At 43.5% G+C, this 21,918-nt stretch overlaps 1 protein-coding gene across 5 annotated transcripts in view; it reads left to right on the forward strand.

The window, feature by feature from the left end:
- Positions 1–21,918, forward strand: part of LanA (laminin subunit alpha) — a 550,694-nt gene that overhangs the window by 76,845 nt on the left and 451,931 nt on the right. For all 5 annotated transcript variants that reach the window (XM_069308774.1, XM_069308775.1, XM_069308777.1 and 2 more), the window contains exons 9-11: positions 4,917–5,427; positions 7,228–7,432; positions 19,952–20,092. In XM_069308774.1, the coding sequence (XP_069164875.1) occupies positions 4,917–5,427; positions 7,228–7,432; positions 19,952–20,092 (857 nt within the window). The remainder of the gene's footprint in view (positions 1–4,916; positions 5,428–7,227; positions 7,433–19,951; positions 20,093–21,918) is intronic.

Raw genomic sequence — 21,918 nt, forward strand, 5'->3', positions numbered from 1 at the left:
GCGTTGTTGCCACTGGTGAAAGCTCTCCAGGATGCGACCTCTACTGTGCTCAAAAGAGTGGGAGCACCCTGAGATTCCATAGAAGGCTACGGAAGAGGTGTCTAGTGGAGGATCGGCGCCACATCTAAGATATCCAGGGAGTGAAGTACAAGATTTAGGTTACATGTGACATTACAAAACAACTGAGGATGTGATGATGAGGCTTCAGTGAGCTGTGGTGTATATGTACACCACAGTGCTTCGTCATGTCATCTTAGTGGGTGCGTTGGACGTGGTCGATCCGCCCCATCCTTCTGGGGTTCCCGTCTGCTCTATTCAGACACAGATCTGGTGAATCTGCGGTTCTTCTGGACTTCTTCAGTCTGCGCCCTGGATTCTATGCCCTCATTGGAGGACTGTTGTCTCCGGTCCGGCTTCTGTTGGGGCCGGGTGCCTGGATGGTGGCCCTGGACCTCCAGGTCAATTCTTGGCACGTTCCTCTCCAGTTTTCCGGGACTGGCACAGTTGGTGGTGGGGTCTTCAGGCTTGCCTCTTTTGTTGCCTTCCCTAGTTTGTAATTGGCACTTGGTGTATATACACATCTTTACCGGATCTTGGTGCCCTGTCTGAATCTGCTTGAGATTCGGTGTCTGGCCTACCTTGACGACTGACTGGTGTGGGCTCCCAGTCGGTCCGCTTGTCTGCTCACCAGGGGTGTGGTTCTTTCCAGATCACCGGGTTTGGTTTCCTGGTGATCTGGAGGCCGTTCCATTTTTTTCCTTCCCAGGTTCGGACCTAGCTGGGTCTTGTTTAGGGCTCTTGGGCCGCTCCTTGTCTTTCCCTCCAGAAGTGTTGCTGCAACTGTGGTCCTGCCTACGGCTGTTCATGAGGGGGTCCCGGTTTGCTCGGCAGTTGCTCGAGCAGTTGTGCAGGAGTCTGAACTTCGACGTGCTGGTCCGCCCGCAGGGACGGGTTTGGCTTCGGTGTCTGTTTAGTTCCTTCGGAGACTTCCCTTCCGCTTCTCTTGCAATCGTTGGGTTCGTTCCTCCGGGATCTCGTGTTGGTGCAGCATCACCAGCTTCCTCTTTGGGGTTTTCGGGGTTTTCTCCCCGAGCTTTCGCTCGATGTCTTCACGGATGAGTCATCTCTCGACTGGGGCTTTGTGACCAGTGCTCACCAAGTCGGCCAGGGATGGTGGGGTCTGTCCGTCCATTGGGCTCACAGCACGGTTCAGGAGTTCGTGGCTGTCTGGTTTGTGCTTCGGAGGGTTCGGGTCACTCGGTGCTCTACCATTCAGCTCCATTCGGACTGTTCTCTGGCAGTTCTTTGCCAGAACCACAGGGTTTCTTTTAGGTGTTTGACCTTTAGGGTTGGTCCCTTCGAGTGGCTCGTTTGCTGGATTCTCGGGGTTTGGCTAACCATGAGGTTCATGTCCGGGGTGTGTCTTACATCCTGGCAGACAGCCTGTCTCGGTTCATTCCTCTGTTTGCGGATTGGCCAGTCGTCGCCGACTCGTTTCGTTGGCTCTGCCAGATGTATGAACTCCTGGCCATGGACGTCTTCGAGTCGGCATGGTCTAGGCATCACCCATTCTGTGTGGCGCCCTTACCTGCCTGCGAGGCGTTCACGATGGATGCCTTTCTGCACGACTGGTTGAAGTTTGTGTTCCTGTTCCTCTTCTGCAGGTCCAGCTGTTGGTTCGGGGTTCTGGCTCGGTTGAAGCCCATTCCCAAGAGAGTAGTCCTCATGGTTCCTTGGTGGCCGGCCCAACTTTATTTCAAGTGCTGCTTGATAGGTGTCCGAACCCGTCACATTTTCCCACAGCTGCGCCTCTTTCGGCAGGTAGGACCAGTCCTGTACGTGACTGGTTCGGCCTTCTCCTCAGCTCTTCGCGTCTGGTATTTTGACGCAGGTATCACCATCTCTGTGGTGATCAGGTGGCTTTGTTGATGGTGTCCCACCTGCGAGCTTTGTTTCGGCGACAGTATGATGTTCCTGGTGTTCCTATGCACCTTTTTTTCTTGCTCTTCATAGGTCGTCTTCTCTTTCGCATCAGGTTGTCTTGTCGTTTCTTGGGTTTTCAGGACTACAGTTATTTGATGTTTCTTACTGTCGCTTCGTTTTGTGCAGCGCTGCCGGTGCCGCTCCGGCTTACGTTCGGGGTGGACGTCACATCTGCCCCGTTCCGTACGCTTTCTCGTGTTTTGTTTCACCTCTGGCTGGCTCATGCGTCACTTGATCCGTCCTGGTCCTTGATCAGGGTGCCCTCTTATCTTCTCCTCAGTTTGTGGCAGGCTTTTTGGTTCAGGTTTCTGCTCTTTGGTACTGATGGTAGGTTTGTACATTTGCAGCCTTTCTCCGTCTTTCTGGCAACGGTCGAGATGGCTGCTTTCCGGAGGGGTCCTTGGGTTATTGATGCCCGATTGGTTCGGCCGGGGGTGCATCCTGTGTTGTATGGTTGCATTTTTTTGCCGTTACCTGCATAGTGTGTTTGGGGATGCACTTTGGGTTGATCTGGTTTCCCCTCATTCCCTGTTTCAGGGCTCGGGTCTACCAGATCGTCCGCAGAGTTTTTAAGTCTTCCAGCCTGCAGTCTATCCTTGCGCCCGTGCTGTTCGGACATTTGCAGCTTTCGCTGCTTTGTTAGTGACGTCTAGGACTCATTTGGGGCACAAGGATTTGAGGATCGCACAGGTTCCTGGCCGTCCGTTCTTTATGCACATGTCTGCTCCTCTGTGTTCTTGTTGCCTTGGGTCGCAGGTTGCAGCCTGTTGTCTCGGCTTCGTGTTGCGGAGTTTGTGGTGACCGCCTCCCGGGTCAGCTCTTTCTTTTCCTTCTCTTTGGGTATGAAGCTCCAGGGAGCCGTAGGGGCTCCCCCACAGAAAACCAGCGTTGAATGTAATGAAATGCCATTTGCTGGGTGAGCCCCGGAGGCTCCCTGACAACCCTCCCTCCCACCGTTCGGCAGTTTTTTCACGTTGGTTGAAGCTTAGCTTCCGAACTGATGCTAGGCAGCCGGCGCAGTGAGGTCCGGGGCTCCCCCCTTCCCCTCTCGGGGTGGGGAGGGCTGCGCGGACGATCGGCGCGGCAGTAAAGTGTTATGTTTGCTTGTTTGCTTGTTTCCTTGGGATTGCAGGGAGTATCTACCTCTCTGTTCGTTTTTTTTTTTTAGTTTTTTACCGTTTTTTACCATTTTACCATTTGGGATTTGTTTTGTTATGCCTACCTTTCTGGGTGCCTAACCCCTGGTCGATGGCAGATAAGGAAAACCCCAACCACAAGGGAGTGTTCCAAGGCCATTGCTCCCTGAAACCTCTCTGAAGGGGCCAGGTTCTGGCGCTGGTCCCTGGTAGTTCTGAACTCCTTAGCTAATGTCCCAGTCTAATATAACATACATTAGCCTGATAAGCTCCAGGGAGCCTCTGGGGCTCGCCCAGAAAATAGCATTTCATTATATTCAACGCTGGTTTTTTCTCAGATATATAAAATACAGTTATTAAAATTTTGTTTATTTTTACTCATTACAGTACTTATTCATTTTATTGTTTATTGCTGAACTTTTGTCAATATCTTTCCCTGTCATTGCATGAGAAGGTCATCTGTAAATATTTCTCATGTGCATCTTTCTTGTCCTTTAACACTATCGCTCACCTGACACGTGCGTGGTCAACTTAGAGGTCATGGACCCAACATGCGGGCGAGCGTGCGGGCAAGCGCGCGGTGACCCCTAAATGTGTATACTCGTTTCAGCTCTCACCTTAATTCTCGTGCTACGTCATTTGTTTTGGTATCATTGTGTTCGCAATTAAATTCCCTACAGGTGTGTCTGAATATAATGTCCAAAAGCCTAGCGTGACTCCCAACAGCAAAGCCTAAAGTCAGCAAAAGTTACCCGTGGGCGCACAAAATCATTAAAATGTGTATACTCGTTCTATTTTTCTTACTATAATACTCGTGCAACGTCGCTCGTTTTGGTATCATTGTGTTCGCAATTAAATTCCATACAGATGTGTATGAATATAATGTACAAAAGCCTGGAGTGCCTACCCACAGAAAAGCCTAAAGTTACCCGTGAACGAGCACCAATTTGTACACTGCAACCTAATGTGTATACTCGTTCAGTTTAATAACATCAATTTTCGTGTTACGTCTTTTATTGTAGTATCAAATTGTTCGCAATAAAAAGGCGCGCATTTTAAAACTAGTCCCATAATAATAGAGTAATAACTGTAATTTTAACAAATATTTAAATTCTGGAAGCTCATCACAAAATTATTTTTATCTTTCCAGTGTTCTGACATAAACTTTTGTGTTACATCTTCTATTTTGGTATCAAATTGTTTGCAACGTAAAGGCACCCATTTTAAAACTAGTCCCAACATAATAGGACAATAAATAGAATTTTACCAAATATTTTAATATTTTGACCAAAAACCTATTTATAATCTTTCAAGTGTTTGGACATCAAGTTTCATGTCATATCTTTAATTTTGGTATCAAATTGTGTGCATTCTAAAGGTGCTCATTTTGATACTATCCCAAGGTCGATCGGATTAAAAATGAATTTTATACAAATAATTTTGTAGTGGACACAAGTCAGGTCCAAAGTTTGGATTCAAGAGAAAAAACTTGGACGAAAGTCAGGTCCAAAGTTAGCAATACTGTTAATACCATCTTCAGCTTTATATTTATTACATGAAACTCATATTCCCAGCCTTTTTAATTTTCTTATCACATGTTTCTACTGCTTTCAAGATATTTACTTTAGCAAATTACATACACATTTTCCATATCAAAACCTCAATATATTTACTTCCTGATGATACTCTTGTTAATTTATATTCAGTCTCACATTGCACTTCTTGATGTTAAATAAGCTTGTCATGTATAATGAATGGTATTTGGTTATGAGGTATATAAATATATTTCTTCTACAGAATGCAACTGCAACCCTGCTGGTGTACTAGAAACTTTTGGTGGCTGTGGTGATGCTCCAGTTGGAGAATTATGCCAGTGCAAGGAGCGTGTCACAGGAAGAATTTGTGATAGATGTAAGCCACTCTTCTGGGACTTGAGGCAGGAGAACCCTTTTGGTTGTGAGGAATGCAGATGCCATACTCCTGGTACAGTGGGTGGGATGGCATCATGCGAGTCAGGGACAGGCCAGTGCTTTTGCAAGCCCCGAGTCAGTTCTCGTCAGTGTAATGAATGCCGGGATGGCACATTTAACCTAATTGAAGATAATTTGTTTGGATGTTCTGATTGTGGTTGTAACTCAGGAGGTTCAGTGGATAATATTTGTGACAAAAGTAGTGGACAGTGCCGCTGCAGACCACGTGTTACTGGTCTGCATTGTGATAAACCACTTCAGCTCCATTATTTCCCAACACTCTATCAGCTCAAGTATGAGGCAGAAGATGGCCACACCCCTCATAACACTGCAGTAAGGTAAGAAGGAATTTATTCAATATATAAATGCCATTCTTGCAGAGATACATTTGGCTATATTGGATGTATTTTTTTTTTAATCTTCTCTATATTTTTTATGTTCTTTTTCTCATGAAAAGGAGGTTGAAAAATTCATTCTCAAATGTTAAGTTTACAGTTTTATACAACCTGAGGCATGCATTTCTCTGATCCAGCAGTGAAATGCTGAATCAGTGTAAGAATATATAATTTCCACACACAAACTCGTTATCACCAGAGATATCCTGACCAACATCACTGAAATATTTGACAGATACAATAGAGGATTAGACATTGGCAAAGCACTACACATCAAACAATCTCATCTAGCATCACTGACACACCCCACACACACCCTGCATCACTGACATCCCACACACACCCTGCATCACTGACACACCCCACACACACCCTGCATCACTGACACACCCCACACACACCCTGCATCACTGACACACCCCACACACACCCTGCATCACTGACACACCCCACACACACCCTGCATCACTGACACACCACACACACACCCTGCATCACTGACACACCCCACACACACACCCTGCATCACTGACACACCCCACACACACCCTGCATCACTGACACACCCCACACACCCTGCATCACTGACACACCCCACACACCCTGCATCACTGACACACCCCACACACACACACACCCTGCATCACTGACACACCCCACACACACACACACCCTGCATCACTGACACACCCCACACACACACACACCCTGCATCACTGACACACCCCACACACACACACACCCTGCATCACTGACACCCCACACACACACCCTGCATCACTGACACACCCCACACACACCCTGCATCACTGACACCCCACACACACACCCTGCATCACTGATACACCACACACACACCTTGCATCACTGACACACCCCACACACACCCTGCATCACTGACACACCACACACCCTGCATCACTGACACCCCACACACACACCCTGCATCACTGATACACCACACACACACCTTGCATCACTGACACACCCCACACACACCCTGCATCACTGACACACCACACACCCTGCATTACTGACACCCCACACACACACCCTGCATCACTGACACACCACACACCCTGCATCACTGACACCCCACACACACACACACCCTGCATCACTGACACCCTACACACACCCTGCATCACTGACACCCCACACGGGACCAAAGGGCCAGAGCTCAACCCCTGCAAGCACAACTAGGTGAGTACAGACCCTGGCGAGAGAGAGGTGAGGACTAAAGAGCCAGAGCTCAACCCCCGCAAGCACAACTAGGTGAGTACATCTAGGTGAGTATAAACCCTACATCAGACACTCTCACATCTACCATAGAACTGAGGGCTATGTCACTGGCGGACTGTGAACTACCTGCCCTCTCCTCGCAAACAAGTAGGGGAGGTGGGGCAAATGAGATGGCCCTTGTTTTGAAACTTTTTGATCAATTGTTAACATTGTTGGAGTTCTTTTGGCAGTTCATGAGGCCACAATCTCTTCTTTAAATAGCTACCCATTTGTTTTGGCTCGCTGACTTCCTGGATGCCTTGAGGGAGGGGGGGGGGGGGGATGCAGGCTCTGGCTATTGGTTCCCGGTAGGCCAGACAGAACTCTGAGGCTGATGCGACCCAGTAGTTAATTCACTATCTGTGATAGTAGCTTTCAGTGAGCCGCCAGCGTGTCACCCAGAAATTGGAATTTCATTACTTTCACTCTCCAGGTATACTAGTGTTTTCCTTTTTTTTCCAGGTTTGCTTATGACGAAGAAGTATTTCCAGATTACTCTTGGCGAGGATATGCTGTGTTTTCAGATATCCAAAAAGAAATTATCCAGGAAATATATATTGAAAAACCATCTATATATCGTATGGTGATGTTTTACCATAATCCAAGTTACAAAACAATTGTTGGAAAGATAAAAATTACGCCTGACAACCCGAGTGATACCGAACAGGTATGAATCTTCCCAAAGTTTTTTGTTGAAGAATAATATATCAGAGGCTTGTTGAGAAGGAATATTTTATAAAAAAATATTTATTTCTAATTGAAATTGAAAATGTCAAAACTTCTATATATATTTTTATTTTAAGTATATTTTTTAATTCATATATAAAGGAAACCATCAATGCATCTATTTCTTGCTTTATTGCTTTTTTAATTTTAATTTCTAAATTTTTGGAATATATACTGTAGTAAAATCTTTTATTTGTAATCACTTATACACTATTTCTGTGGAGAGCCCCTTCGGTTTCCCGGAGCTTACTGGGCTGATATGTATGTACTGTATTAGACAGTGGTATCAGTCAATTCGACTGGAGTTCTTGCCTATCAGGGACCACGAGCCAGAACCTGGCCCCCTAAGAGTGGTACGAGGAGCCAATAGAAACCTCCATGTGGTTGGAAGCATTCCATGTCTGCCATCGACTGGGTTAGGCACCTAGAAAGGTAGGCGTCCCAAAACAAACTCCACCTGCATCAAAATTGCTACCGAAAGCTGAACTATCAAGCAGAACTCCCCCAATCCGAAAACAAGTAAACAAGCATGAAACAAGCCACAACTGCTGCTGTGCTGCTCCCCGCTCCCCAGGAGGGGGAAGGTGGGGGGTCAAAGACCTTCCGTGCCAGCTATACAACCCCAGTTCAGAGGCTGTTGTGTTTGGTGGTGGTTAATCGACTCTGACTCCATCCTTTTTGAGAAGTGCTGTCCATAGCATTGTTCTTTTGTGTGGTGGTGTGTAAGCCAGGAGTAACACAAGAGTACTCAGGCTGCATGCACCTAGGACCATGTTTTCTAGGTGCTCTGTAAGTGCTGCCCCCTGTGGTTTAGAGTTATCTTCCTTGAACCATTCAGAAGACTACCTCAGTGTGGTTCTTTTGCTGCTCAGTAAATGCTCACCCTTGGGGTCAACTGGAGTTGTTCATATTCCTGTTTGACTTTGGGTAGGAGATAGTATCGTTGCTGGCTGGGGTGTAAGGTATTGTGCAGGTGTTTGATATATGTGTACCGACCGGTTTTGTTTCCCTGGAGACGCGCTTTTGCAGGGTTTTTCTTTTTCTTTTGCCTGGTGGGGGTCTGCCTGGTATGGCTGTAGGACCACTTATATGATTTTGGTGTCCCTCCGCTAGGTCCTTGTGATTGCACATGTTGCAGGTTGGGTTCAACTTTTAATTTGTTTGCTTGGTACCTCTGGGATAACCGGTTAGCAGTACCATGCCTGGGCTTCCCTTAGCAGTCATCCTCAGGGCCCTGGGAACCCCCACTGGGACTCACTGGTTCGATGGAGGAGACTGCTTAGTCCCACCTCGCTTCATGCAAGTTTGAAGGTCGCTCTGTCCCCTTGTCTCAGGGTGACATTCACTGTCTTTGCCTCCACCGTGCTGCCTGTTAGGTCGATGACACCTTTGAACCAGAGTCTTGCGAGTGGTGTTCCTTGCCTGTACTCCAGTTCACCCAGTCTGATAATGCTGTTAATTGAGTGCAGACAGCATCTGCATTGCATGTGCAGTTTAGGTTGCTGCAATGCGCTAGGTTAATTGCCTTTCCAGATGCCCCGAGGCTGCCCTGCCTTGGTTATAAAGACCCAGACTTGGGGGTGTTTGTCGTTTCGACTCTGGTTTTATCTGCGCCCCTTTGTCCTTTTCCTTCTGTGGTTCATCCTGCTTCTTCCCCCCTCCCTTGCTCCCGGCTCCCAAACATCTGAGGATTTCGGAGTTGGGGCAGGGTTTTCTTGGTGGTGAGACTAGGGTATTTTCAGGGACTGTCCCTTCCAGATCAGCAGGGGGAGGCATTTGAGCTTGTCTCTCATGCTGGCACTTTTGGGTCGCGCCTGTGGTCCCCCTTCATCCCTGCTTTTCCGGTGGACTTTGCTTTTTCTCCAGAGGCAGAGGGGTTTGGATGCCAGCTTGGCTCCGAGTCCTGATGTGGAGGATCCCAAGGCTGGAGAGGAGTTGACTTGGGAGGCTTGGACTCCATTTGGGTGTTGGCACCCTCGGCACGGGGCTTGTTGTTACAGGGGGAGGGGTTTCCTATCCCCCTCCTCCCTGTACGAGTTTGATATGGTTCAAATACTCCCCGAGTTCAGTTCTGGGTTCCCAAGGGTTACGTCTAGTTGCCGGCCTATGTCGAAGTTGTTGGTTCATGGGGAACTGGGGTTAAGGGGCCTCGGTGTCTGGTCAGAGCAGTGATCGCTCTGAGCGTCGGTTGGGCTTCCGTAAGGGTTATCTTGAGGTTATCTTGAGATGATTTCGGGGGTTAGCATCCCCACGGCCCAGTCCTCTACCAGGCCTCCTTTTTGTTACACATCCTCAGGAAGCAGTCTGTAGCAGTTGTCTAACTCCCAGGTATTTACTTACTGCTAGGTGAACAGGTGCATCAGGGTGAAAGAAACTCTGCCAATTTGTTTCTGCCTCTGCTGGGGCTCGAACCCGGAACCTTAGGGCTAGGGCTACGAATCCCGAGCGCTGTCCACTCAGCCGTCTGGCCCGGCCACCTTTCGTGGTTCGCCCTGTTGACGGGGCAATGAGGAAAAGGCTCGTCCTGTTTGGTCTTGCCTGGTCCCATGATTCGTAGGCATTTCTGGCCATTTCCTCTGGCCTGCATACAGGTGGCCTTTCCCTACGCTCTGCAGTGGCATTGGGTGGCTCCTCCTCCTTCAGGGGGATCGGGACTGACGGGGCAGGCCAGTTTCCCTACGCTCTGTTGGGTCATCCTGGAGTGGGTTCACTTGTGCGTGGCTGAAATGACAGTGTCCCTCAGGTTGGTTTCCTTCCTGTTTCCAGTTATGAAACGGAACTGTGTGGACCTCCAGTTCATTCTGACTTTTCCCATCTGAACCCCTGGATCTTTTGCTCTTCATTTCAGATGACCACTCTCTCCCAGGTCCTGCTGCTTTTGGAGCCAGGAGCTTGGATGGTGTCCCTGGACCTCCAGGACGCGTATTGGCATGTCTCGATTCATCCGGGGTTCAGGGACTGACTCGGTTTTGGGCGATAGCCCAACAACAAAACCACTTTTGTTGCCTTCCATTCGGCTTGAATCTGGCTTTCATTGTGTTCCATTCGGCTTGAATCTGGCACCTCATGTGATTACATGTCTTACCCAGGTCATGGTGACCCGTTTGCCTCTGTTAGGGGTTCGGGTTCTGGCATACTTCGACGACTGGCTGGCCTGGGCTCCCAGTAAATCCCTGTGTCTGCTTGCCAGGGATTTGGTTCTTTTCCAGCTTGCCGGGTTCGGGTTCTTGGTGAACTGGAGGAAGTCCCATTTGGTTCCCTCTCAGGTTTGGACTTGGCTGGGCTTTATATGGGATTCTCAGACCGCCCTTCCTTGCCCCTCCCTCCTGCAGAGTTACTGCGGCTGCAGTCTCGCCTTCGGCTGTTTTTTGAGGGCTTCCAGGTCACGAGTCAGTTGTTCGAGCAGCTGTGCAGGAGTCTGAACTTCAGCGTGCTGGTCTACCCGTTGGGTTGGATCTGGCTTTGGCGGCTGTTCTGGTTCCATCCGGGACATCCTTTCTGCCGTTCTTGCGATCACTGAGTTCAGACCCCGGGGGCATTGCATCAGCTTCCTCTTCTGGTTTTTCAGGATTCAGTGCCGTGGCACCTACCCGAGTTCTCGCTCGATGTGTTTACGTATACCTCATCTCTCGGCTGGGGCCTAAATATATTCTCCTCTTCTCCTTCAAACATTTGTGTGGGTGATGGGATATCATCCAACCTTTTGAGTGTGAACACTGATATAAAATAATTATTCAGTGTTTGCTGCCCTTTTATCATCCATTATAGCTTGGTTAGTCTCATCTATTAAGGGTCCAACTGAGTCCTTTGTTTTGGTTTTACCTCTTATATAAGCATAGAACAATTTTGGATCTTTTTTTTATGTCTTGGGCAAATTTTCTTTCGTAGTTTCGTTTGGCTGATCTGATTTTGGAAGTTGTTGAGTTTAGTGCCTTTTTGTATAATTAATAATCAATGACGTCCATCGTGGATTTATACATTCTCCAAAGTTTCTTCTTGGTTACCAATGCTTGTATTATGACTTGTGTCATCTATCTAATTCCCCTTTCATGTCTTTCTTCTTTATAACACATTTTTGAACAAATTCTGTGATGACTCTTGAAATTTTGCCATGATGCTTCTGTGCCATGTTTGCCCATCTGCTCCCTCCAGGAGATGGTTTGCAGTTCCTCTCTTATTCCTTGATAGTCATCTTGCTGGTAATCTAGAAATTCATCATCATTAACCTTTATGTGGGTTTCTATATTTGTTGTCCATCTTAAAATATGGTGGATACACAAGGTTGGTTAGCTTTTCCCTCCACAAGAATTTTATCAATCATACCCTCTTCTGTTGTTAGCACACGATCTAGTATGATGTTACCACATGTGGTCTACCACATACTGTATGAGGGAAAGAGTCCTGCACAAGATCAAGAACTGTTCACCTTCTGCTTGAGATGTTAGGTTGATCCAATCTATCTTGTGGTTATAGTCCCCCATTATTTAATGCTAGATATCGTGGTAGGCCCTCTCAGTAGCTCCCCAGTGCTCTCAATGAGGCCTTGGCAGCGGAGGTCATCAAACCTGAAAAAAGTAGAGAACATATTACAGAAAGGCACCCAGGACTTACTTGCAGAGAGAGAGAGAGAGAGAGAGAGAGAGAGAGAGAGTGATGAGGAGATGGCCAAGCAGATGCACTCAGCATTGGCTCTTAGGCTTCACTTCTATAGAAGCACTGTGCAGTCAAAGAACATTTAGTAAATAATAAAAGGCCAGTATCCTGTTAAAGCACCAAAAGTCCCTAGCATGGTTATTCACCATTGATATATGGTATTGGCTAAGAAAAGCAACAAAGTTACAGCCTTAAGGGCACCATAAAAATGAAAATAAACCTGAAGTTAGCTAAGCCAGATCACCTTTCAATTGACCAGAAACACATGCACCCTATAACATGGAGCTAAAAAACTTGATTCACAAATAAGGCATCCACTTGTGCCCTGTGAGTGGTACACCAATAGTTCTGCACAGTGTCAACAGGACAAAAATTATTATACATCAAGGAACCCCTCCGAAAATCAGACCTCTTACTTTTAGGGAGAAATGAGGGAAGCTGAAGGAATCCAGAACCACAACCAAATGAGCAAAAACCCTGCTTTCAGAACAGAGCATGAAGCTCACCGACCCTACAACCAGAAGCAAGTTCTAACAAAAGGTGCCTTGAAGAAACTATCCTTCACAGGACTCCCATGATAAACTGACAAAGAAGGTTCTGGAGGGGCATATTCTGACTAGCTGGCTATCTGATTGACAAAGAGCTGTTAACCCCTGTATTGCTCTCATGTTAAATTTGACACTTCTCTGGTGTGCAGAAAAAAATTGTCCTGAAAAAAATATTTTTTAATTTGACAAATTCTGTGACAAATTCAAATTCATTTGATAAATTTAAATTCAATTCTGTGACAAATTCTCACTCAACTAACAGATTACATAACCAACTAGGAATAAAAACACACTAGATGAAAACACACTAGACACAGCAGCAGGCTCCAGGAATATCAAATTGACTAAGTATTGGGAACAGGTTGAGGGCTGTAAGTGGTGTCCCAGGTTACATAAAGGTATTGGGAAGTTTAAAAGTAAATAAGATACAAGAAGCAAGGGAAAGTGAGTGAAAATTCTGTGTTGAAAAAGTTTATATTCCACAATAAACGATCGTCAATAACAAAGATGGCTGCCACCACAGGGGATGGTAAACTCACCAGCAGATGATTGTTTCAAAGGATTCTTGGCAAAATATATAATTAAAGGAGGTTTTCTTGGCAGGTTTGAGATAATTTAGGATATGCTAAAGAAGTATGAAGAAAAAGTACTAGAATTAGAAGAAGAAAATGGAGCTCTCAGGAGTGAAATTGAAATTGAAACTGAAATAAGTTTATTGAGGTAAAATACACACAAAGGGATGAGGTAGCTCAAGCTATTCTCACCCCGTTCAGTACATCGCGTTAATACATACATAGATACACATCACAAGCAATAAACGTATTACCGAACATTCTGAGAGATAAACATATACATTTCCTCCTTTACACAAGTAGTACGGTATCAGACGTACACACAAATACTTTTATGACCTAGGTATAGTGTATAAACAATTTGCAAGAGACATGCAGATAATTCAACAAAAGATTAGTCTTGGTGCAAAATTCTTGTATCTATCAAGAATATCATCAACCTTTCCGTTGTGACACATCCAGGCTATTTGTTCAGGAACAGTCCTTATCTCAGTGTTTCTATATACATTAATCAACGGACAATCAAGAACATAATGGACAAGGGTGTGAGACCTTAACATACCACATAGTTTACACTTCGTGTCATTATCATGAACACCTATTCCATATTCCCAGTAATATTTGTACCCAAGCCTGAGCTGCATGTACACAGAGTCACTCCAAGCATTTCTCCTCAGGAGTGAGTTTCATACTTTAAAAGGAAGTATTCTTCAGCAAGGTAAGAAAATTACTGCCTTAAAGGACATAGTAAAGATTCAGGAGGAACAAATCAATTAACTAGTGAAAGAAAATGAGGTATGGAAAGTGAAGAGTGGTGAATTTGACAAAATTAATAAGAAAATAGACTCATATAGTGAACAACTCCAAGAAACCCTAAAGGCCAACATAGAGTTAGGCAAAGATATGCAAAGAGAAACTTCATGGACAACTCACATAGAGGAGATTATTAAGAGCTACAAAAGTACAAAGATGGAAACTGAAAAGACATATATACAATTTGTAAAAGTTGTAAATAATCCTTCACCCAACCAGGCAGAACTAACCCTATATATCTCAGAAGATATATAGGCAAGAAATGCTGTTTGTTGACCAACTTGTATAGTGGCTATTTTCTACCATGTTCCCCCCTTTTTTATCTTTTATTATTTTTTTTCTTTCAACACAATTTATACTTTAAGCTCAGTTACTATTAAGTTTTAGTCTAAGTGTTTTTTTTTCCACCTCACCTTGCCCGAAACACTATGCGTACTAGTGGCTTTAGGTATTGTATGTACTACCTCTATCTTTAAATCTTACAGAATGTTTGTACTGTAACTCTGCAACTATATATGTACTTTTCCTAAATAAATTATTATTATTATTATTATTATTATTATTATTATTATTATTATTATTATTATTATTAAGATGAACAGGCACAAAACTGGAGTGACAACGAACAACTTCAGAATGTTCAGTATGTTCAGATTCTAGGAACTATCACTTAGACCAATAGGAATAATGAAAGAAATTTAAAGTACTTCTACACTAATGCCAGAAGCCTGGTAAATAAATTTGAAGCACTGTGTGCAAATGCTGAGGCAGAGACTCCAAACATCATTAACATAAGTGAAACATGGGGGATGAGAGGACATTATTGAAGGGGAATTCCTCCTCCCAGGGTATCATCCATCATTCATGAAGAACAGAAAAAGAGCAGATGGTGTACTGCTTTATGCGAAGGAGGACCTGAATGCAATCACCAATGAGGAACTGAACACCATGGGTTCCTCAAAGTCTGAAAAGTCAAAGACACCGGCATCCTGTCCTCTTCAAGGCCATTAGTATTATTGGCCCTCAGGTAAATTCAGGTAAAATACTATGCCTAAAGACACTAATACGCACAGCATTTCGGGCAAGTATAGTATATCACCTTGTCAGCACCACCACCACTGAACAGAAAGTAATTGAAGTTCTGACAAGCATGGTGAATAGACCTTCAAAACCAGTCCCGATTCCCGGTGGAGGAGATTTCAGCAAATTCAACTTCAATAATAAATAGATAAACTGGGACCAAACAAACCAGGACTTCATAGAAATAAACTGGGAAGAACAGCTAGAAAATGCAAACCTAAACCAGTGCCTGGAAAAAATAAGCTCAGTAGCAGTAGAAATATGTTCAAACCACATACCCCTAAGAAAAAAGAAGAAGAGATGCAGAGTGGAATGGGAACGTCGTTCCCTCTATAGGCGAAGAAAACAAATCATGGAACAACTTGAGAATCGCACCCTATCTCAAGAACGGGAAAGAAGGTTAGGTAGAGAAATAGAAACAATTGAACTCAGGCTACAAGAATCATACAAAACCCAGGAGAGGCAAAGAGAGCAAAAATCCACCAGTGAAATAGAGAGAAATCTGAAATATTTTTTCTCCTATGCAAATTTAAGATCAAAAACCACATCTAGTATTGAGCCCCTGTGAAAGGGAGATAGAACTTTCACCGATGACAACAAAGAAATGAGCGAGTTGCTGAGGAACCAGTACGACTCTGTTTTCAGTGAGCCACTAAACACACTAAAGATTGATAACCCAAATGAATTTTTCATGGATATGATACCAACATCTAATCATATATCAGACGTTACCCTATCCCCACTGGATTTTGAAGATGCCATAAACAGTATGCCTATGCACTCTGCACCAGGCCTGGATTCTTGGAACTCCATATTCATAAAGAACTGTAAAAAAACACTATCACAAGCCCTTCACATTCTTTGGAGACAAAGCCTAGATACTGGCATTATCCCTGAAATACTAAAAACAGCAGAGATAGAACCCCTCCATAAAGGAGGAAATAAGGCAGAAGGAAAAAATTTCTGACCGATAGCACTAACATCGCACATCATAAAAATCTTTGAGAGAGTGCTAAGAAGTAAGATAACAAAATACATGGAATCACAGTATCTCCATAACCCTGGACAACATGGTTTCAGAACAGGGCACTCTTGCCTGTCACAGTTGCTGGACCACTATGACATGGCATTAGATACCATGGAAAAAAACAAAATGCTGATGTAATTTACACAGATTTCGCAAAAGCCTTTGACAAATGTGACCATGGTGTTATTGCACATAAAATGCGTTCAAAAGGAATTACCGGAAAAATAGGGAGATGGATCTACAATTTCCTAACTAACAGAACCCAATGTGTAATAGTCAACAAAATTATATCCAGCCCATCAACTGTGAAGAGCTCAGTCCCCCAGGGTACTGTGCTTGCTCCAGTACTTTTTTCATTCTCATATCGGACATAGGCAAGAACACAATCTATAGCACTGTATCATCCTTTGCAGATGACCTTAGGATTTTCATGAAAGTAGGCAACATAGAGGACATGGAAAACCTCCAATCAGATGTAGATCAGGTCTTTCTATTGGCTACAGAAAATAATATGGTGTTTAATGAAGATAAGTTTCAGCTCATGCACTACGGAAAAAATGAAAATATAAAAACGGAAACCACGTACAAAACTCAGGCAAATCATAACATAGAACGAAAAGGCAATGTAAAGGATCTAGGTGTACTCATGTCAGAAGACCTTACCTTTAAAGAACACAATAAAGTAGCCGTCACAACTGCACGAAAAATGACAGGTTGCATAACAAGAACTTTTCACACTAGAGAAGCTGTACCGATGATGATACTTTTCAAAACGCTAGTGCTCTCTAGAGTGGAGTACTGCTGCACAATGACAGCCTCTTTCAAAGCTGGAGAAATTGCTGACCTGGAGAGCAGGCAGAGATCCTTTACTGCTAGAATGCACTCAGTAAAACGTCTAAACTACTGGGACCGACTAAAGAGCCTAAATTTGCATTCTCTTGAGCACAGGCAAGAGAGATACATAATAATTTACACGTGGAAAATAATTGAAGGGCTGGTCCCAAACCTGCACACAGAAATAACATCACATGAGACCAGGAGGCATGGCAGGATGTGTAGAATACCCCCGTTAAAATGCAGAGGTGAAATGGGTACTCTGAGAGAGAACTCTATCAACATCAGAGGCCCAAGACTGTTCAACATGCTTCCACTACACACAAGGAGCATAACTGGCCGACCCCTCACAGTGTTCAAGAAAGAACTGGATAAACACCTCCAAAGGATACCTATCAACCAGGCTGTGATTTGTACGTCAGGCTGCGAGCAGCCGCGTCCAACAGCCTGGTTGATCAGTCAAGCAACCAGGAGACCTAGTCGACGACTGGGCCATGGGGACGCTAAGCCCCAGAAGCACCTCAAGGTAACCTCAAGGTAAGGATACACACAGCTGAAGTATACAAAGACTGAAGTATAAACAAGGGAGAAGGGAGAAGGTGAAGGGAGCACAAGGCTGAACACACTGTACCATCTGGGATGTGATATTCTGCAAGAGTCAAATAGAAAGAAAAATATGGGGGTTGATATCACACCGAACCTGTCCCCCAGAGGCCCATATCAAAAAGATATCATCAGCGGCATATGCTAGACTGGCCAACATAAGAGCTGCTTTTAGGACCTTGTGTAAGGAATCATTCAGGACCTTGTATACCACTGATGTAAGACTTATCCTGGAATATGCAGCTCCAGCCTGGCGTCCATGCATAGTTAAACACAAGACAAAATTAGAGAAGATTCAGAGATATGCCACCAGACTAGACCTGGAACTGAGAGGTATGAGCTACGAGGAAAGGCTAAGGGAACTGAACCTCATATCCCTGGAAAACAGAAGAGTAAGGGGAGACATGATAACCACCTACAAAATTTTCAGGGGAATTGACAGGGTGGACAAAGACAAACTCTTTGGCACGGGTGGAACATGAACAAGGGGACACAGGTGGAAACTAAGTACTCAAATGAGCCACAGAGACATTAGAAAGAATTTTTTCAGTTTCAGAGTAGTTAACAGATAGAATGCATTAAGTAGTGATGTGGTGGAGGCAGACTCCATACACAGTTTCAAATCTAGATATGATGGAGCCCAGTAGACTCGAAAATTTGTACACCAGTTGATTGACTGTTGAGAGGCGGGACCAAAGAGCCAGAGCTCAACCCCTGCAAGCACAACTAGGTGAGTACAACTAGTTGGGTACAAAGCTTGTGCAAGTGGTGTACTGTGTCTGCCTATTAAATATATTAACACCTTGTACAAGTGGTTTTTATGACTGTACAAGTAGTGTACATGACTGACGTATACACACACCTTGTTTAAGTGGTGTATATAAGTGAAGTATACACACAAGTGGTATATATGAGTGAAGCATACACACAAGTGGTGTATATGAGGAAAGTATACATAGTGTGCACAAGTGAAGTAAATAATATGAAGGTTGGATGTTTGTGTGGGATGTGAGAGTGAGCCAGATTTATTTATTTATTTATTTATTTATTTATTTATTTATTTATTTATTTATATATATACAAGAAGGTACATTGGGTTTGTGAGAATACATTGGATAGTACAGTATTTACATTCTTGTAAAGCCACTAGTACGCGCAGCGTTTCGGGCAGGTCCTTAATCTAGCAGATAATTTTAAGTAGGTAATTTCAATCAGAATTGATAAATGAAAGATACATTACAAGAGAAAAATGAGATGAGAGAGATAAGTAAGTATATTAAAGCACATTGTTATATTAAAGCTCTGATTGATTACATTGACAGCTTGATTAGTAATTTAAAGAAGATTAATAGACACCATACAGCAGATTGACAGCACATATAAGACAGCAATGATCACAATGGTAAAGATGTTCAGAATGGGTACATAAAGATTGGGAGACTGGGTAGCAAAAGATACAGATAAACAAGATTTATAAACACCGTACAACAGATTGGCAGCACATATAAGAAAACAGCAATGATCTCAATGGTAAAGATGTTCAAATTGGGAACATAAAGGTTGGGAGATTGGGTAGCAATAGATACAGTGCAGTTTTAGGGCAAAAAGTGAAAAACTATGAAGATGAAATTAGGTACTTTTTAGTATTGATTTTGAATGATGTAAAAGTTGGACAGCTTTTCAATTCAGTAGGGAGTGAGTTCCATAAACTGGGTCCCTTTATTTGCATAGTGTGTTTACACAGATTAAGTTTAACTCTGGGGATATCGAAGAGATATTTATTTCTGGTGTGGTGATAATGGGTCCTATTACATCTGTCCAGGAAGAGTTTCAGGCAAGGATTTGCATTTAAGAACAGGGTTTTGTAAATGTAGTTGACACAGGAGAATTTGTGGAGTGAGATTATGTTTAGCATGTTTAGGGAGTTAAACAAGGGGGCTGTGTGTTGTCTGAAAGCAGAATTTGATATTATTCTGATAGCAGAAATATTACTAGTATTACAAATATATATATTATTCTGATAGCAGATAATATAACCAGGTACATTATCAACTTACTGACTACTCAGGTAGGTATCTCACATGTTGCCTCATTCTTTCATTCCTTCCACAAACCATATGCTTATACTGTATGTCCATGTGAAAGTATTTTATATAAATTGTACTTGTATTTCAATATATTTTTAAGTTTATTCACAGATACTTATAAATTAACCTATTCCAAGGAATAGAAGGCTGTAAAAATTTACTGTGACAAACATAATTGTATGAAAATTATATTTTAATGAAATGTAATAAAAATAGTATTATTCTGAGAATGTATTATTTCAGGAATTTGATGTGCATTTTATACCTACCAATGGGCCACAACTGCTGACAGTGAAGGCTGTGCCTGGGGACTTTCCTCTCCCTCTAGTTATGAACCCTGGTCAATGGTCCATTGCTATAAAGAATAATCAAAACCTATTTTTGGTATGTAATTTATTGTTTTGTCTCTTGTCTCTTCACAATGTTACATACTATTATTTTAGGTGGAATCTTCATAAAATATATAATAAATGGAAGGAAAATTAAAATGTACTATGTGCTGATTGTGCTTCATGATATGCAGGTACATTATTTTATACTGTGCAAAGTGAGAGCAGTTGTAATTCATTTTCTAATTTACACGTTCAGTATTATTCATTATTTTGATATTGCGACAGAGTGGATGGCATCCCTGGTCCTCTATGAAGGGCATATCTCAAAATAACATCAATGTTATGAAATACAATATTATTAAATGTGCGTGTACCCTTCTTCCCCTATGTGGTATACTGTAAAGTATATAAATTGAACAGTACAAACATATGTACAGAGAGAAGAGATTGATTGTAGGTAGGTAGACTGTTTGTGTGTTCCACTGTAGGTATACAGTGGAACCTCGGTTTATGAATGCCCCAGATTACAATTTTTTTTTATTTTGAAGTCAATTTCCTCGTAAAATTTGACTGTGTATGAAGTTTACCTCGGAGTATGAGTGTTTGTTGTTGCATGTATGGGTCATCGAGCGAGTTTGTTCTGCTGGGTGCGGGGCGAGGCATGCTCAGTTTACCAATGTATCCCGCCTAGTGATGACCGCACCTGAATTCTTTGTGAAGAATTTCATTTTTTCTGCTCTTCTGAGGGGTGCCCCTATGGCTCCCTGGAGCTTATTGGGCTAATGTATGCTATATTAGACTGGAACATTCGCTATGGAGTTCAGACATATCAAGGTCCATAAGCCAGAACCTGGCCCCCTTCAGAGGGGTTTCAGGGAGCAATGGCCCTGGAAAAACCTCCCTGTGGTTGGGGTTTTTCCTTATCTGCCATCAACCAGGGTTAGGCACGCACAAAGGTAGGGGACCCACCAAACATTTTTGCGTTTTCTAAACGTGCTAAAAATGACATTTCATTGTTTTGGGCACGTTTTGAATTACGTTTAAAATATGTATTTTGAGAATTTGTAAAGACGAGTATAAAACGTGAGGTCAAAATGTTTTAACTAGAACGTGTTTTAAATGTCATGATATAACATTTTAGAGCAAGGGTTTTTAAAATGTTAATTCTAATTATTAATTATTGGATTTATTAGGAATAATTATCTTTATTGCATTTAGAAAGAGACAGAGAGAGGAGGGAGGAGAGAGAGAGAGTGGAGAGAGGAGAGAAAGAGAGGAGAAAGAGAGAAAGGAGTGAGGAGAGAGGAAGACAGAGGGGAGAGAGAGAGAGAGAGAGAGAGAGAGAGAGAGAGAAAGAAGAAGAAGAGGTAAGAATGAGAGAGAGAGAAGATTAGAGAAAGAAGCAGAAAAAGTGAGATGAAGAGAGAGAAGAAGAGAGTGAAGAAGAGAGGGAAAGAGGAGAGAAAAGAGAGAGAGAAAAAAGGGGGAGAGAGAAGAGAGAGAGAGAGAAGAAGAAGAAGAAGAAGAGAGAGAGAGAGAGAGAGAGAGAGAAGCAGAAGAGAGAGGAGAGAGATAGAGAAGAGAGAGAGATAGATGAGGAAGAGAGAGTGCGAAGAGAAGAAAAAAAGGGAGAGGATAGAGAGAGAGAGGAAAAAGAGACAGAGAGAAGAATGAGAGAAGAAGAAGAAAGGGGAGAGAGAGAGAGAGAGAGAGAGAGAGAGAGAGAGAGAGAGAGAGAGAGAGAGAGAGAGAGAGAGAGAGAGAGAGAGACGAAGAGAACGAGAGAGAGAGAGAGAGAGAGAGAGAGAGACGAAGAGAGAGAGAGAGAGAGAGAGAGAACGAGAGAGAGAGAGAGAGAGAGAGAGAGAGAGAGAGAGA

The sequence above is a fragment of the Procambarus clarkii genome, chromosome 63 (assembly GCF_040958095.1).
Source record: "Procambarus clarkii isolate CNS0578487 chromosome 63, FALCON_Pclarkii_2.0, whole genome shotgun sequence".
Classification (NCBI taxonomy): domain Eukaryota; kingdom Metazoa; phylum Arthropoda; class Malacostraca; order Decapoda; family Cambaridae; genus Procambarus; species Procambarus clarkii.